Raw genomic sequence first — 18,867 nt, forward strand, 5'->3', positions numbered from 1 at the left:
ATTAATCTTCTCATCGTTCCCTTCACCCATCTCCTTCCACTTATGACTGTATGACTGTAATCTTGTTGCTTGTATCCTTTGTTTCCCAATATGATTTGATTGCTTATTTGTTCCCTATGACTATCATTAAGTGCTGTACCTTATGATTCTTGACGAATGTATCTTTTCTTTTATGTACACTGAGAGCATATGCACCAAAGACAAATTCCTTGTGCGTCTTGGCCAATAAAGAATTCTATTCTATTCTATTCTATTCTATTCTATTCTATTCTATTCTATTCTATTCTATTCTATTATTTATTTATTTATTCAATTTATATCCCGCCCTTCTCCTAGTGGACTCTCTATTCTATTCTATTCTATTCCGTTCCGTTCCGTTCCGTTCCGTTCCGTTCCCTTCCCTTCCCTTCCCTTCCATTCCATTCCATTCTATTCTATTCTATTCTATTCTATTCTATTCTATTCTATTCTATTCTGTGTCAATAGGCGGCCGGCACGATTCCCGTCTCTGTCTCTCTGTCTCCCTCACTCACACCCCCCCCCCACACACACACACCGGCAACCGCGATCTACCCAGCCCCGTCGGAGCCAGCATCAAGCCTACCGCCTGACGCGAGCCGACAGTCAGCAGCGGCGGCGGCGGCGGCGGCGACTGAGTCGGACTCTCCACGTGTCAGGGCGGGGCTAGTGGACGGCGAAGGCGGGGGCTGGGGCTGGCCGGAGCTCTGGCTGCGGAGCGCCAAGCACGGGTTCGGGCGCCTGGGAGCGGCTGCGGCATTGGCAGCGACCCGCTTTCTCTCCTCGCCTTCCTTCGCGCCGCCAGCAGCCCGGCTGGCTGTCACCGCCGAGGCCAAGGCGAGATGGGGCCCCTCAAGGAAAGCTGCAAGGTGAGACGGCGACGGGGCGGACGGGAGGGGGGGGGAGAGAGACAGGGACGGAAAGGAGAGGAGCAACCGCGGTGGGGGGGGGGGAGAGTTTACAGGGTGGGAGAAAACCCAGGTGTAGCCAGATCTCGTTTCCAACCCGCCCGTCTGCCTGCGTATAAGCTACCTAAAGACTCGTGCCCAGAGACACACGCGTGCATATACGTTCTTTGGAATGGGCAAACGCGTGGATATATATATATATATATATATATAGGCAGAAGAGATCTCACCCGCGCCCAACCTCCCTCTGTCCACGCAAAAATGCCCTTCGAGTAGCGGCGTTCAATGCCGGGGAGGGGGGGCTACTCTCGTCCGTCACCCTCGACCGTGTTGGTCAGCCCCTCGTCCCTCGATGGGAGACTGCATGGGATGGATGGATGGATGGATGGATGGATGGGGAGATTGAATATTTGGTTGGGGGGGTGGGGTGGTAGGGGATGGGGCTGCAGGGCACCCTTATTGGGGGGGGGGTAGAAGCTGAACCTGATCCTTCCCCAGCTGAAGGTGTGCATCCTTCACACAACCACCCTCACGCACACACACATACACAGGGAGGCTGACATCATTTTCTGTGGCTCTGCCTCTCCTGCGGATCTTTCCCTAGAATGGTTGGGTGGGATCAAGCTCAAAAATAAATAACGTCAGCCCAAAGCTCAGAAAGGTACGCGGGGTTGGGGTGATGGTGGGGTGGGCTGGGGTGGAGGGGAAAGGGGAGTAGAGAATGGAGCTCAACATATTACATCAGCTCAAAGCCGGATTGTCTCCCACCCCTTTCCCGGTGTGGCCCGAGTCTTTTGGGATTCCAGAGTGGTGGTGAAGAGACAGAGAAGGACTCACTCTCTCTGATAATTGTGTTTTGAGTCCCTCTTCCAGCTGATGCCTAGCATAATATATTCATTACTGTTCCTCCCTGGTGATCTCCAAGTCTCTCGTTTGGGGAACAGTTTCTTTTGAAAGGTTAATGTATCTTCCTTCTTTGCATCTGACATTGGGGGTTCATGTCTAAATAGAGCCCCTTCCAAAGAAAACAAAGCCAAGATCAATTAATATAATGTGATTTATTTTATTTTATTTTTGGTTTTCCGAGGTGGGTTGAAATATATGTGGATTTACTGCAGAAGAGCTAAAGGAAAGGAGGTTGATCAGATCCCTGTATCAACCGTAAGAGGTTTTTGGATGTTGCAACAATTCTTTGCTCAAAGATTAACCGTCAATGAAAGGCCGTATCTTCAACTGGAGCCCCGTCATGAGTGGTTCCCTATCAAATGTTCATAATTCAGTAGACTCAAGGACCACTCTTGACTTTGATCATGTGCCAAAAGGCCCACTGCCAAAATTAGACAGAAATGACACTTGATTTAATGAAACATAAATGAATGATTGATAATCATATTATAGTAATGATACAATGATAATGATTGATTGATAAATCAAATGATAATTTGATAAAGGAATTAATGAAATAAAGACTAAGGTTACAGAACTATTACCACCCTGTTAGTTGCATTAACATTTGGAGATAACTGCTAGAGAAGCTCTTAACTACGTGCAGCTCTTGAGTTTCAGCTTGTTTATTTATTTATTTATTAACTAATATGATAAACATGTTCATGGACCCCTTTTTATGCACATTTGTCATATTTATCAATTCTGAGTTGACTTATTAAAGCATCCAGTGCAGTGGTGAAATTCAAATTTTTTTACTACCAGTTCTGTGGGCGTGGCTTGGTGGGCGTGGCTTGGTGGGCATGGCAGGGGAAGGATACTGCAAAATCTCTATTCCCACCCCACCACGGGGGAAGGACATTACAAAATCCCCATTCCCTCCCCACTCTTGGGCCAGCTAGAGGTGGTATTTGCCAGTTCTCCGAACTACTCAAAATTTCCACTACCGGTTATCCAGAACCTGCTGGATTTCACCCCTGATCCAGTGGCCCAATGCCGAAGTTTATAATGGAATGAATGCTTAAGATCCACCTAAAATCAGTTCTAGTTGACCGGGGGAAACACCAGGCCAACCCTTGCCCAATCTTAAAAATGTTAAACTAGATCAAGTGGAAAAGAAAAAATTCTAGATCTGGAACCTAAATTGGGGGGTTGGGAAAGCATCGTGAAAGCCATGGTGGACCACTTCTGTATTGCTATGGAGAAAACAGCTTGGATGTGTCAACAGGAGTCAAATTTAGCTCAAAGATTTACCTATGAGATTACTATGATAGATTATGAAACCATTTTGTTTCTAGCCTTACTCTGTCATGGGAACATCTAATACACCTGACAATATGATGCTGTTCAGGTGTGTATGTTAGAGTTGGACCTCTTGTCTCAATTGTATTGGATAGGACAGTGTTTCTCAACCTTGGCACCTTGAAGATGTATGGATCAACTCCATCAAACACATGCTGGTTGGGGAATTCTGGGAGTTGAAGTCCACACATTTTAAGATTATCACCCTTGAGAATCACTGAGCTAAGGAATCCACTGTGGAATACCACATTGGGAAAAGCTGATTTAGCTGCATCTGTGTTATTTCAAAGATGTATGAAAATGTTTAAGGATGGAAAGTGGCTCCTATAGATGGAAAACCCTCATCCTGTTGCTGAGCCACAAACTTTTCTTTTTTTTCTCTTTCAAGAAAACAAAGTTACTGCTTTCATAAAATCATTAATTTAATTTTTAATTTAAATTTAATTAATTATGATTACAATAATTAATTCACAAAAGAAGATAGAGAACGCAGAGACATACACATTGTTACAAGCAGCGGAAAGAAAGAAAAAAGGAAATGAGAAATACATATAGGAAATCATTCAGCCTAATGCTTAAACACAGCTCTGTTTATTGATTGTACATTGATTGATCAGTCAGTTACATTGATAGTAAGGAAATTGGTAAATTTAAAGCAAATGCATATTGGCAATTCAAAACAGTAAATTTGGAATGACATTGGCTTCCCAACACATAAAACTGAACTTATTTGTCCCCTCATTCCCATTCTTGATAAATCCATAATTCTTCATACTTTTTTTTTAAGTGCACTTTTTAAACCAAAATGAGATCTATCATGGGTCAAACCCGATCAATTAATGTGTATTCATGCTTAATTTACACTTCCAATTAAATGATGTTGTTTGCCAAGTTTCTTAAACATTTTCTGGGATTTCTAATAAATTAGAAGAAAAATGATAAATGAGAATCATTAAATAAAGCTTTAAGACTCTTATCAATGAATCCTTTATATTGCAATTGGATATTGCAATTGTTTATTCCAGAATTCCTGGAAATAACTAATACTCACCTTTGAAATCCTCTTTGTGTATGAAAAATATAGGTATGGCATCATCGAAACATGGAAAATATTTAAAGTGATATGGAATTTTGTCCAGTACATTTTGAAAGAGTAAAAACAATATCCTTTAACTGAAGATGAGAAGCCAATTCTAATTTTAGACAATTCAAAAGCCATTTACAATAAGTCAGATAATGGCAAAAAGCTGATTTGAAGTAGTAATACCTCTAGCTGACCACAAGTTCCATACCTATAATTTTCCAACTGGGATCATTCAGGAATACAAGTTAGTCTTGGGAATAAGGATCAAAAATACATTTCTGTCCCAAATTCATTTATTTATATTTGGGTGCTGCCCAACTTCAAATCAACTCTGGGCTGCTCACAATATAACATTGTAAATAGATTAAAACACAATGCAAAATAAGTAAATAAGATGGGATTTATTCCCTCTATACATAATCATAGACAAAAACATGTTCAACAAGGGACTCCATCCAACCTGGAAAACTGCCAAGTCTTTAAGGCTTTCTGGGAAACCATCAAAGTGATGATGAATTTTATGAATTAATGAATCATGAATTTTAGAGGACACCAAATGTGCCTTCCAGCCTCTAATGTAAAAATGATTAATGAATCATGGAAATAGGTGGAAATAGAGATAAACTGCCCCATAATGTTGAACAGGTCACACAGTAACTTTCTAATTATGATCATAGTGTGTGTTTCTTTTAATTTAATCACTTACGTTCCATAGCAAGGTTAAAATACTGAATATGCCCCTTGACCATAGCTGAAAATCAGAGGTGATTCAGTTACTATATCGTAGCTGCAAAGTAGATTTTAAAAATCTAGAAGGTTGCTCTTTCTGTATATAAAAAAATGGCAAAATTTAATATCTTCTCAATCCATTTTTAAAAATTAGGAATATTTTTACATAGAAGTAATAATCATTTTTACATTATATTTTTACCTTAGGATTTATAGCTATTTGTGTATGATCAAAAATATGTTTATATCCACTAATAAAGAAACTTTCCTCGGAATAAATATTTACAGAATTCAAGCAGTGATTGAAAGCCAATTATTACAAATTGTTATAGAAATATTAGACTCTGTAAGAAGGATATGGAACTTCAGTTAATTAAGTAATCTGATAAATTATCAAACTGTAAATATTGGTGTAGAAAAATAGGTAGTCATAAATAAGATGTAATAAGATATAATACAGTATAACATTTATGAATAATTTGTATTCAATTCAAATAGTGTCGTACTGAAAATCTCCTATGTTTGATGACAGACCAATTGTTTCAGTTTTACAAATCAGAGATAAAGGAGGTATTTTACAAGTTATAAAGTATCCTGCTAAATGAACAATTAATACCATTTGTAATAACCCTAGCAAAGGAAATATAATACAATGTATTAATTCAATTAAAGCAAGAAGAAAATCCACATGGGATTTATTTCAAAAATTGCCATGGTACCATATCAAAGGCCTTCTCTGCATTCAATGATGCAGAACATCATCATCACTGGTTTCAATAGTTTTGAATGTGTGCTCAGAATGTAGTCTAAATATACATATATGTCTGTAGAGATTCTCAGTCATCCAGGTCATGGTTGTCCCAAAGGTGCTTTTTCAGGAGGCAACTGGACTTTCTTGTTTTTTCTTTTGAAGATGTTTCACTTCTCATCCAAGAAGCTTCTTCACCTCTGACAGGATAGTGGGGAATGGAAGGATTTATATTCCTTGCAGACAACTGGTCATCTGAATCCTCTTAGCAGGTTGTTGAAGCACTTGGACATTTATCTGTGTCCTCAGGGTCATCTGAGTAGTGCTCCTGGTTCCTGTAGTCTGCAATTTTTTCCTCTGGAAATCCATTCCTACTCCTACTCCATTCAAAGGGTGTTTATCCCAAATTGTAGAGCTAAAAGTCTTTTAGATCCTTCCATTTCCCACTATCCTGTCAGAGCTGAAGAAGCTTCTTGGGTGAGAAGTGAAACATCTTCAAAAGAAAAAACAAGAAAGTCCAGTTATGTCCCTGCGTTTTTGTATTTACCAGATGAGCTCTTATTTTTGAACTTTCAGACTTACCGTAGCTTGCCAAGTTCTTATCTCTAAGCTAACTGCGCATGTCTACATTCTTTCACTTTCTTCTAACTTTCTTTGTTTTCCGGCCAAGAGGTCCAGCAGGAACGCTGCCAAGATGTAACTAATTAGATTAGTAAGATGCTTTATTTTCTTTATAGCAAATAAATGAGTTTTTCTTAGAAAATATATCTTCGGGTTTATTTTCTTAAAGTTTACTTCAAGGAAAGGTCACGATCCATTCTCTAATCAAGGTGCAATTACCCAAAAGCAGAATGGAATTAATTGCCACCCTGATAAGTTGCCTCCTGAAAAAACACCTTTGGGACAGTAGTGATTGATCCAACTTTCAATAGAAGAAAATATCTATAGTTCTGATATGAACTGTGGAATTCTCAGTGCTCTTTGAATGTGGTAGTTTGATTGCAGAAGTTACCCATTACCCAGCTAGGTAGCATCATCCATACGAGTGACACTACTTTCTTTTCCCTTTAGAAGGATCACAAGATGCAGGACAAGGAATTTTGCCGCAGCCGGATTCCTCGCCTGGTACTTCGGCCTCATCTCCCCCAGCAACATTTCCAATACCAGAAGGTGTCTCCAGCATCCGAATCCCCCTTTTCTGAAGAGGAAAGCAAAGAATTCAACCCTTTAAGCTCATCTGGAAGGTCTGCCAGGACAATCAGCAGCAACAGTTTTTGCTCAGGTATTAAAGAAAGAATGTACATCAATTAGGATAACTGGCTGTTTTTATACTATCATCATTGAAAGGTCTTAGTGGTCTTCTAATCCCCCCCATGCAACTTTCATTTACCGTGTTTCCCTGAAAATATGATCTACCCTGAAAGTAAGCCCTAGCTTGATTTTTAGATGTGCACCCAATATAAGTCCTATCCCCAAAATAAGCTCTAGTTAAGACCCCCTGCCCATTCTGAGGTGTACAGGGTAGAGTGAGGCACACGGGTAAAAAGCTAGGGGGGGGATGTGAGGTGGAGCTGCCCTACTTACCAGGCTTCACACACCCTGACATCTGCCTCGCCTTGCAGGCCCACTTCTCCTGCGGCTGCTTGCTTGCACGTGTCGTCCCTGCCTCCAATCCAGAGCTCTGTTATTGGCTGCTGAGGGCTTTCTGGAAAGCCTCTGATGGCAAAATGGAGCCCAGTGAGCAGCGGCAAGCAGCTGCAGAAGAGGTGGGCTGGCAGTGGGCTCAGTCCCACCGCCACGAGGTGAGTCAATAATTAGACATTCCCAAAAATAAGACCTGGTGCCTTTTTTGGTGGCAAAAAAAATAAGACCGGGTCTTATTTTGGGGAAAACATGGTGTATATGTGTCAGGCTTCTCCTATCTTGGTCATTTAGAAATAAAGTGCTTTCAACTTTCTTTCTTAAGTTCATCATGAAATGTTTACTTTTACTAAAGCCAAGTGGTTACAAGATAGGGAAAAAGCCAGATCTGAGGTTTGCGTACAAAATCTACCTCCTTACTTTCCCTGGTCCTCCCTCCCCCTTTATTTCCCTAGTGTCCGATTGAATTCAAACAGGTTGTTTTGGTAATGGTCTTGGCGGGCTCAGCGATGGTCCACATTCCATTCCCAGACTTGTGACGGCTGACCAATGTTTCTGGCAGGCACTTGCAGTTGTTTCAGTTTCTGGTTTTACCTCCCTCATTCCCTCCTCCTGGATTCATGGCAGTCTGGCATCAGCAAAACAGAAATGAAGTGAAGCAGGATGACCGCACTGACAGTTGCCCTCTCTCCACCACTGGGGATAAGCGGTTATGAATTTATCAAACCTCCATCTAAAGATGTCTAAGTATGGGTAGTTTTCAACTTACGACGTTACTAACAACTGTTCAACATTACGTTTGAATCCCAAAAATCTACTTACAACCTAGTTTTGAGGTTCCTGCAGTCACATGACTATATTTTGGACACTCAGCAACCAGCCTGCAGTTACGGCTGTTTGCAGTGCCTTATGGTTACATAACCATAATTTACAATGAATTTGTCAGAAGCCAGCATTTACTTCCAATTTCCAACACAAAACTCCTCATAGTGATAAATGGGTTTGCTCAACAACCATCACATTCACTTTATAAGCAGCATGTTCATTTAATGACCACTGCAATACAGGTTGTAAAATCAATTCTAGTCACTTGGGGACCTGTTTTACAACCGTCATGAGTTATGATGGTTTGCCGAGCTCCATTATGGTTATAAGTTGAGGATGACCTGTATGGAATTCATTACCAGAACGATAAACTGATGATCATTATTGAAAACTGGTCTTTATAACTGGGGGAGAAAATCATCTCCTTTCCACACTATAAAATTCCATAGCCATTCTGGCACATTTGGAAGTGTAAGCAAGTGCTATTAATGTTGCTGTGATGGGCGTGGCCTGTATAAAATACCTATTTCATAGAAGGGAAAACTGGTCTAACTATTGGTCAAATCAAGTAACTTGTCTAGGAATCGGGATGCATGCCAAAAGTTAAGAGCAGAGCCCCAGATGCAGACTAACAACTTTGAATCCAGCCATTTGCCCATCTATTGCCCAAGAAAGAAAGATTTGTAAAGAAGTTGCCCAATAGACATGAGGTTTGAGCCTCAAAACAGTAGACCAGAGGTCTTCAAACTTGGCAGCTTTAAGACTTGTGGACTTCAACTCCCAGAATTCCACCCAGCTATGCTGGCTGGAGAATTCTGGGAGTTGAAGTCCACAAGTCTTAAAGCTGCCAAGTTTGAAGACCTCTGCAGTAGACCATCTCTTTGAATGCAGAAGTCTTTCTCTCATTTTTGTATCCTTCCCTGGACACATACTACTGATACCAGAGGTGGTATTTAGCTGGTTCAAACCGGTTCGGGGGGAACCGATAGCGGCCTCGGTATAATGCTGTCCTATTTAGCCACGTTTTCAAGGCCGAGTGCATGCGCGGAAGGCACGCACATGAACAAAGCGCAAGCGCGGAAGGCCAGGTGCATGCGTGGAAGGTGCACACGCGAAGCAAACGTGCAGGTGCATGGCGAGCCAGTGGTAAGAATATGTGAAACCCATCTCTGACTGATACCTCTCTGATACCCATACTCAAACATGCATGGGTAGAACCTTTTCCTTTCTTCTAACCCAGGTCTCTCAGCTACTTCCTGCCCATTCCATTGGGTCAACTTCTTCCTTCTCTTCACATTTTTATAGGATCATCTCCTGCTTTCTCTGAGTTTCCTCCTAACCAAATGGTAGCAATGGAGGCTATTTTTCTCTTTTCTCAGAGGATAAGAAATGGTCCAAATGTTAGTTTGCACACATAGTTTTTTTTTTTCTTAGTGACATGAGAAAGGTCCACAGCTTCATACTCACCATGTTGCCTTCTCCCCAAGATAGAAAACTGCAAAGGATTTGGTGATCGTGAATAGACCAGCCTTAACCAACCAATTCTAGATGCGTGGAAGGGGGTATTAACTGGGAATCCTAGGAGTTGAAGGTCACAAGATCAGTCATGAAGATCGAGGTCACACATTAGTTTCAGTTCAGAAGATTTGTTGCTCAATCTTGTACACAAGAATCTGGTCAACTAATGAGCAATACTTAATTGGTGCCAGATAAGGGTCAATGATATTCAAGAGGGGTTGGATTTGGGTCATTTGTGGTAACATAATCACTCTAGGCTGATGACTCACTTAACTCCTCCCTAGCTCTGCCCGCTTTTCTCCTATACATACTAACTATGGTAGAGTCTTTTTAAAACTCTAGAAGGACTGGGAAGAGATGTCCACATATGGGTACATATCAGGGGTGGGTTCTAAATTTTTTTACTACTGGTTCTGTGGGCGTGACTTATTTTGTGGGCGTGGTTTGATTGTCATGTGACAATTCTTTAGGATTTAGCAGAGGTACTGGTCTACCAGGCTTTTAACTGCTTGCAGAGCTGTACCGGTCTACCCATTTGTTTTTGGAGGCACCGGTCTACCCATTTGTTTTTCGAGCACCCTGGTCTACCACCACACTGCCTTTTAACACTGATCAGCTGTAGGGCGGCCCTTTGAAGCCTGGGGGCAAGAGTTTAAACAGTTTTTTCCCTTTTAGCTGATCAGCTGGGACTTGGGAGGCAGCAAATAGATTGGGGGCGGGGCCAAATAAAAGGTAAGAATAATGGGGGGGGGGCGCAGGAGGGCCCAGCTCCTGAACAAAGAGAACCAGTTTGGTGACATCATATCGTCACCGCTACTGGCTCAGCCGAATCAGGCCGAACCAGGAGGAACCCATCACTAGTACATATGCAAAGGAGCAGGGCTTTGATTATACAGTTGCATCCACCATCTTGGTCTTTAATCCCCCACCATCCACAGACACCCCTGTCTATGGGCAAAACATCCTCCAAGTTCCTTTTTTTCATTGCATTTTTGCCATTCAGTATCTTTTTCTACAGGGTTTTTCACCCACTGATGCCTACTTAATGAGACTGTGACTGGAAAACACAGAAATAATTATTCAAACATTACTTTAACTGGTTAATGTTCCACTTTGGATAAAAAGGACTGCTTTAGCCAACCATTTCAAATATTGAATTATCAATACCATCAAAAAATTAACCCTATTTATAGAGTCACTTGGGGGCAGTTGTTCCATTCCTTGCCAATTAAACCTATGGAGAATCAGTTGGTTTGGTGAGTGATAACCATCATTTAGTTTGTCAAAAACATGCTTCCCAAGAGGCACAGCTTGTTTATTGCTTGTGTCTTCCAAGTGTTGTTATGCTTCAGTACCTGCGGTAGAGCTAAAATAATTGTTGATGAGATGTTCCATTGGCTAAAACCATGTACTGCTGTTTGAATTAGTAGACAATTATTTTAAAATCTGCCTGAAAAGATGGCATAGCTCTTTCACGATGCTGGGGTTTATACATTGTCGACAGATGTTTGATGTTCTTTGGTCACCCTGTATAAAATATGTGGCTTATCCAGCCTTCACCAGCTTAATAGATTCCAGATTGCCCTTCCTGGCTGAGGGATAAACGTTGCTGCCCAAGGGCATCAGGATGGAAGGAATTACAAATTTCTGATTTTATAATCCGTTAATGCTGTTTAACTTATTTAACTCATTAATATTAATGATCCACCAGAAACAAACTCTAACCCAGAGGTCTTCAAACTTGACAGCTTTAAGACTTGTGGACTTCAACTCCCAGAATTATCTAGCCAGCATAGGATAGCTGGCTGGAGAATTCTGGGAGTTGAAGTCCACAAGTCTTAAAGCTGCCAAGTTTGAAGACCTCTGTGTCTAACCCATTGTAAGTCAATGATCAAATCTGTCAGCAGAGATGATTCTGGTAGCTGTAGTGTGCATATGAGGGAATATCCTTCTCTTCTTTGTAGATGATTTTGAAGGGTGCTGTGGATTCAGTTTCTGAAAGGTGCTTTAGAACATAATACCTGTCAGTAGCATATTTAAAAATTTATAACTGTGGAAGGTACCCTTGTGATCCTGCAAAAAGGACAACTGTGTTCCAAATCAGGGATCTCCAACCTTGGGAACTTTAAGCCTAGAGGACTTCAACTCCCAGAATTCCCCAGCCAGACTTCTGGGAATTGAAGTCTGCCAGGCTTAAAGTTGCCAAGGTTGGAGACCTCTGTTCCAAATAGATGCTTGTTTGCATTCCCGGGTCTTCAAAGCTCATTTCGGAGATCAAATCAAACATAGCCTTAAGCTTAAACTAGGATGGGGCATAAATGAAGCCTAACCCTAACCCTGACTAGTATTGCATGTCCAATGTTATCCAGCAAACCTAACCAACATGTTAGAAATAGGAAGGATGAGTTTATATTTCACTGACATCAAGAGCCCTACAGGTTGCCGAGTGCTGGATTAGTGGATTAGAACTGAAGAATGCCAAATTCAATCCAACTTCACCATGAAGTTTACTGGGAGAACCTCAGCCTCACCTGCCTTATATGATTGCTGTGAGGATTAATTTGGAGGCATTATGTGATATCTGGAGATACTTGAGGATGAACAGAAAGATATAACATACACATGGCATAAGTGGAGCAGTGGTGGGTTTCAAAAATGTTTAATACCGGTTCTGTTGGTGTGGCTTGGTAGGCGTGGCTTGGTGGGTGTGGCAGGGGAAGGATACTGTAAAATCTCCATTTCCTCCCGATCAGCTGGGACTTGGAAGGCAGAGCATAGATGGGGCAGGGCCAGTCAGAATATTTACTACCGGTTCTCTGAACTACTCAAAATTTCCGCTACCGGTTCTCCAGAACTGGTCAGAACCTGCTGAAACCCACCTCTGAAGTGGAGACATTCTTTTATAATAACAACATAGCAAGGATGGTTCCATACAAGTAAGATTTGGGAAGTCTTGCTAAAGGAGAAATATGACAACGCAGAAGTGACTCTTTAAGTATATATGCTGCAAGTATACATAGTTTTCTGTCCCTTTAATTACAATGGCTTCTACCAAAGAATGTAAGAGTGAATAAAGGTGATGGAAATTCGAAACAAGTCCTTATAGGAATTCTTCAGAAAGAGCAATGGCTATTAAATAATTCCTGGTAGTGGAAATTATTCCTTCTCAATGAATTCATCCGAGGCCTGGATGATTGTTTAGCCTTCTGAATTGATGCAAACTAGTTCAGATCAAAAGACTCAAAGAGTCTAAATCAATTCAAACCGATCTGGATGTTTTTCACACTAATATTTTAAAAGATCATAATTAATATGAATCAAAACTGATCCAATCAGAGATTTGTTCTGAACTGATTTGGACATCCAAATTTTCCAAATCAATACGAACATTCTAACTTAATCAAATGTCATTAATTTGATTCTATAATAGCCACATATTTTTCAGTACTCCAGTATAGAAAATATATTGCAAGTAATGCTTTTTTTTTTTACTATTCTATGAAATTCAAACTAGAATAGCACTATTTCCAGAACACGTACCATTTGACTTTGAATAATATAGACTATTGTGTATCACAATAAAACTGTAACAGAAAAGCACACTTGATGAATATGAATATGCATAAGCATAACATGGTAAATCTTGCAAAATGATTACTATGGCTTCAAATGAGGTACACAGAAACTAAAATTAAGATTACTTAAAACATACCAAATTATATAGACAGATGTGCTGTAAGAATATGAGAAAATCATGCCACTCGCTCCCAGTCTAGATAATTGCTTCAGATGGTAATGTGTCTGTGACAGAATGGAAATTGGTTGCTTATACTTTGAAACTTGCTAGTTAATTATCACATTTATGATGCTTTCAGCCAGTGAACTGAATAGTTACTTCCGGACGGCAATCAATCTAGATTAACTCATCACAGTTCTAGAATAAAAGAAATATTTTCAGTTGCTGAGCAATGTTATATAACCTGCCTTTGTATCTTCCAGAATATAGGGTTGCATTGCCCTAGGTATTTGTGTAATAGATGGAAGTAGTTCTAAATTTTAATAGAGGAACAGGCTGAGCTGGAGGGCAGAGTTAAATATGTCATCAGTATGGAACATTTTACACTCTCACAAGAGATCTAAGTCTAACTCCCTCCCTCATGAATTCTATTGACTCTTATCTCTAGTGCCAATGTAGCTTTGACTGTTAGTTACCAGATTCCTATGTATAGGTAGCAATAATAACCTTTTCTGTGCTTTGAACTAAGTGAATTCTCCTGGTTATTTGTGCCTGACAATTTTAGCGTCACAAGTTGTCTCATCTGCATCTCATGCTATTTCAGCTCTAGTCCTGAGGATATGGCTTCAGGCTATGCTTTTTAGAAGAAGTAACATTGCTGAATTCTGTAATCAAATGTTTGCTTGACTTGCATTTTGTATCTATTCTTTGGCAGGTGGCCTCATAAGTAACTGTGGCCTACACATGAAAAAAGAAATGATAAAAATAAGATTGGCTTGCAAAATGTTCATAAAGATGTTTAGAGGTAGTATTTAGCATTTTGAATAAAGTCCTCCACCTGTCCCCAACCTGTTAACCACTAAATGTACTGGAATGACAATCTCCAGAATGCCCAACCATCACTATGTTGACTGGGAACTCTGATGCTTATAGAGGGGTCAGCAACCTTAAACACTCAAAGAGCCACAACCGGAAGCCCCCCGTTCAATTCTGGAGCCAGCCGGATGTCCAGTTCTCTCACCATAGAGTCTCCTCCTAGCGCGGTGTCCTTTTTTCGCTGCCGACCAGAAGTCCGGTTCCCCCACCATAGAGTCTCCTCCTAGTATGGCGTCCTTTTTCCTCTACCTGTCCTAGCTAAAAGCCCTATTGGTGACAGGGAGCTGCAGCAGAGGGATGAAAGAGCCGCATGTGGCTCCAGAGCCACGGGTTGCCGACCCGTTATAGACCAAACCATTTGAGCGGTATCAAGAGGGATCTGTAACTGATGTGTGAGAGATTGCAGAGAGGTTGGAAAAAGAAAGCAACCACATAGTAATAAACAATCAAGAGATAGGAGCAGATGAATTAACTCAGGGGTCTCCAACCTCTAGGCTGCAGCCCACTAGGAAATGACAGGCGAGCACGTGTGTGTGTGTGCATTCTTGTGCGAGTAGTAGGCAAGCATATGCACGGGTGCTCCATTTGTATGAGCAGTAGGCACTCATGCCACTTGCACAAATGGAACTGCATGCACAATTGAGTCCAAAATTTCTGTTTCTAAGGAGACCGTTGTTAAGTGAGTTTTGACCCATTTTATGACCTTTCTTGCCACAGTTGCAAAGAGAATCACTGCAGTTATAACACAGTTGTTAATCGAATCTGGCTTCCCCATTGACTTGTCAGAAGGTCGCAAACTCTGAACACATGACCCTGGGATACCGCCGCTGTCATAAATATGAGTCAGTTGCCAAGGGTCTGAATTTTGATCATGTGACCATGGAGATGCTGAAATGGTTTTAAGTGTACAAAACAGTCATAAGTCATGTTTTTTCAGTGCCGTTGTAACTTGGTCACTAAACAAACTGTTGTAAGGCGAGGACTACAAGTAATGCATAAACGGCAACTTGATCCAGGTGGATAAAAATCTTGGAAGCATTTGAAAACATTCAAAGAGATTCTGTCTTAATTAACTCATAACTGAAGCTGATACATTTTTCTTATAATGTCCAAGTTTCTGTGTTTCTACTATATGAGCATTAAGGGTTATGGCCATAGTTCTCATATCCTTCATCTTCATAACTGAAGCTGATACATTTTTCTTATAGTATTCAAGTTTCTGTGTTTCTACTAGATGAGCATTAAGGGTTATGGCCATAGTTCTCATATCCTTCATCTTCATAACTGAAGCTGATACATTTTTCTTATAGTATTCAAGTTTCTGTGTTTCTACTAGATGAGCATTAAGGGTTATGGCCATAGTTCTTATGTTCTTGATCTTGCCAAATTGGTTGAGACTTAACATGATGAGGTATACAAGGTTGCAATTACAATTTGGACTTTTCTGCCTAGATGAATGGCAGAAAAGGCTTCAACTTAAAGGATGCTTAAAGGATACATCCAGAATTGATGTGTGCTGCAGAAGAGTTGACGTTCTGGTTTAATCTGTTTTTAGATGGCTTCTATTCTTCAATAATGCTCTGACCACACAATGTGTCCACAGTTGAAATTTGATGCCAACCTTTCTTGGCAGCATCGTCCAGGCTCAGCTGTGCTGCAAAAGAGGTGTTGCTAGAAGGAACTATACTAGGACATACTTGTTCGGGCAGTTGGAGAAGAGAACATTTTCATTTTGCCAATTCTCATTGCATCTGAATCCCATTAACTAGATTTCACTAAAAACAAATGAACAGACCTTTTCCAACTGGGTATGAACATTCTGAAAAACTGAATAAATAGGAATTGGATACTCTTCTCTACCTCCTCCGCCCCTTTTCCACCCTTAGGTTTGGATTTCAGCTGCAGGATTCATATGTCAAGCTGAGAAAAAACATTCACCAGAAACATTTCAGCTGGCTCGTTCACTTCAGATTATTTTCCAGTATTAGTTCTGTTTTCATTATAAGTTGCACAGCCACTTTGGAACCATTTTTCATGTAGATTGAGGCATATTGGCTACCTGAGCTTTAAGGTAGCTGTTCCGAATAGATGAAATAAAAAGTAAGTTCTGCTCATTTTGGAAAAGTTAAGCCATTTACCTTAAGAGATCCAGAATGAGAAAGCAAGATACTAAAGGAAATGTATTTAAATGTTCCAGCAGTATAATATTGTGTATCAGATCCCTAAGCCTATTATTAACCTATCACGGTAGATATTTCTAATAAGATGTGCCATATATTCTTTGTTATGCTGTGTTTGCTGCCTTGCAGATTAGTAATTTAATTTTAGCGAAGAAGTCGCACCTCAAAAATGGCACACAATCTGATGCCTAGTGAATACATAAGATCCACTTAATTAAATGTTATACAGTATATTGCAAAGAATGGGTTAATACACACACATGCATTTGCTAGATAGAGGTAGTCCTTGTTCAGCAACTGCCTCATACCTTAATCATTCATAGTTACAACGGTGATGAAAAAGTAACTTTGCCACCAGTCCTGACATTTACAACCTTCACAAGTCTGTAAAGCAGGGGTGTCAAACTCAAGGTCCGCGGGCCAGATTTGGCTCATGGGGTGCTTAGATCTGGCCCGCAAGGCCACCCTGGAAACAGCAAAGGACCGGCCCACAATGCTTCTGCCAGCAAAAACGGAAGTTGTGAGGGCGGCCCTCCTGGGCTCTGTTTTCACTGGCACAGTGCTGCAGGAGGCCGGTGCAGATGAAAATGAACCCCAGGAGGGGCACGCGCCCCCCTAACAAGCTGTGTTTTTGTTGGCAGAGTGCTAGCAAGACAAACTACTAGCAAAAGACACATTTGATCACACGAGTGATGTCAAGCTGGCCACACCCACCCTGCCCCCCTGAGGTCAAACACAACCCTGATATGACCCTCAATGAAATCAAGTTTGACACCCCTGCTGTAAAGCAAAGGGAAGCAGAAGTAAGATCACAAGCACAGTCGCAATTTCACTTAGTAGCCACTTTGCTTAACTATTGGGTTGCCTGTTCCAGTTGAGGTTGCTAAACAAGGACTACTTTTTATCCAGGTAGATATATATGCATTTATAGTTATTTTTAAATCAACTATATTAAATAAATAGAAGAAAGTATGTGCAAAGCTACTGTGGGTTCTGGAACAAGAGATCAAGGTACAAATTTTGCCAGAATGTAGCAGTAGTACTTTATTGTCATTGCACCAAAGGTGGTATTCAGCAGGTTTTGACCAGTTCTGGAGAACCAGTAGCGGAAATTTTGAGTAGTTTGGAGAATCGGTAAATACCGATTCTCCAAACTGGCCCCACCTCCATCTATTCTCTGCCTCCCGAGTCCCAGCTGATCAGAAGGAAATGGGGATTTCCCTGGAGTGGGGAGGGAAAGGAAATTTTACAGTATCCTTCCCCTGCCATGCCCACTAATCCACGCCCACCAAGCCATGCCCACATAACTGGTAGTAAAAAAAAATTGAATCCCACCACTACATTGCACTTCATACAACGAAATTAAATGCCATTTTCAGTGCATATCATACATAAGAAAAGCTATAAAGGATAAAACAAAAACACACATCCTTCACATTCTATGCAATTGAATTGAAAACCCCTGATATTGTATTAATATTGCATTATACAGTGGAATTCAATATGGTTATTGCCCTGGGATAGAAGCTGTTTTTCAGCCTATTTGTCTTTGTTTTTATTGTCCTGTACCATCTGTCAGATGGTAAAAGTTCAAAAAAAGGGTGCCCAGGATGAGATGGATCTTTAAGATGGATCTTTTGAACTTTCTTAAGGCAGCAGGAGCTATAAAGCTCTTCCAAAGAGGAGAGAGGGCAACCAATGATCCTCTGGACAATGACATTGACCCTCTGGAGCTCATGTATAATGAGTGCTGAAATAAACCTGTGGAGGGATTGATTTATCCCCAAGCAATTAAAAAAAAGATGTTAACACCAGTCCTGGTTGCAGTTTTCTGGGGCAGAAAGACCACAAATGGTTCCAGAAGACAACATGCAGCTGCATTATGGGATATAGCAAACAAGCCACCTCCCACCTTAGCCATGAAACCCATCTGGGAGCCAGTCAGTCTCTGTCAATCCAACCGTAAGAAAAGGAGTAGTAGAAACTGGGGCGGAGTTAAAAGAGGGATCAGCCTAGAATCCCTACATAGTCTCAAGCAGTACTACTTGACTCCAACTCCCCTTGAATCCCATTGGCCTTTATCTAACTCCAAGTGGATGGTAGCTGTTGACAAGATTCCTGTGGATAGGCAGTTTACCAATAAATCAGTTTAATTGGACGTGTAGATCTTTTGTACCTGACACCAACCCACCTCATAGCATTGTTGCTGTGAGGAAAATAGGAGGAGGAAGGTATACAGGTAGTTCTCGATTAATAGCCACAATTTTATGTTATAGCCACAAATTTATGTTGCTAAGTGAAAAAATTGTTAAGTGAGTTTTGCCCCATTTTGTGACTTTTCTTGCTACATTTCTTAA

The 18,867-nt window shown here is 40.9% G+C and overlaps 1 protein-coding gene across 1 annotated transcript in view; it reads left to right on the forward strand.

Moving 5' to 3' along the window:
* Positions 1-828: 828 nt before the first annotated feature.
* Positions 829-18,867, forward strand: part of SYBU (syntabulin) — a 59,958-nt gene continuing 41,919 nt past the window's right edge. Inside the window, exons 1-2 of the mRNA XM_070940372.1 lie at positions 829-887; positions 6,806-7,016. Of these exons, the coding sequence (XP_070796473.1) occupies positions 861-887; positions 6,806-7,016 (238 nt within the window). The 5' untranslated portion in view covers positions 829-860. The remainder of the gene's footprint in view (positions 888-6,805; positions 7,017-18,867) is intronic.

Source organism: Pituophis catenifer, unplaced genomic scaffold (genome assembly GCF_029215685.1).
Source record: "Pituophis catenifer annectens isolate HBS135680 unplaced genomic scaffold, rPitCat1.0.hap2 SCAF_3, whole genome shotgun sequence".
Lineage (NCBI taxonomy): Eukaryota > Metazoa > Chordata > Lepidosauria > Squamata > Colubridae > Pituophis > Pituophis catenifer.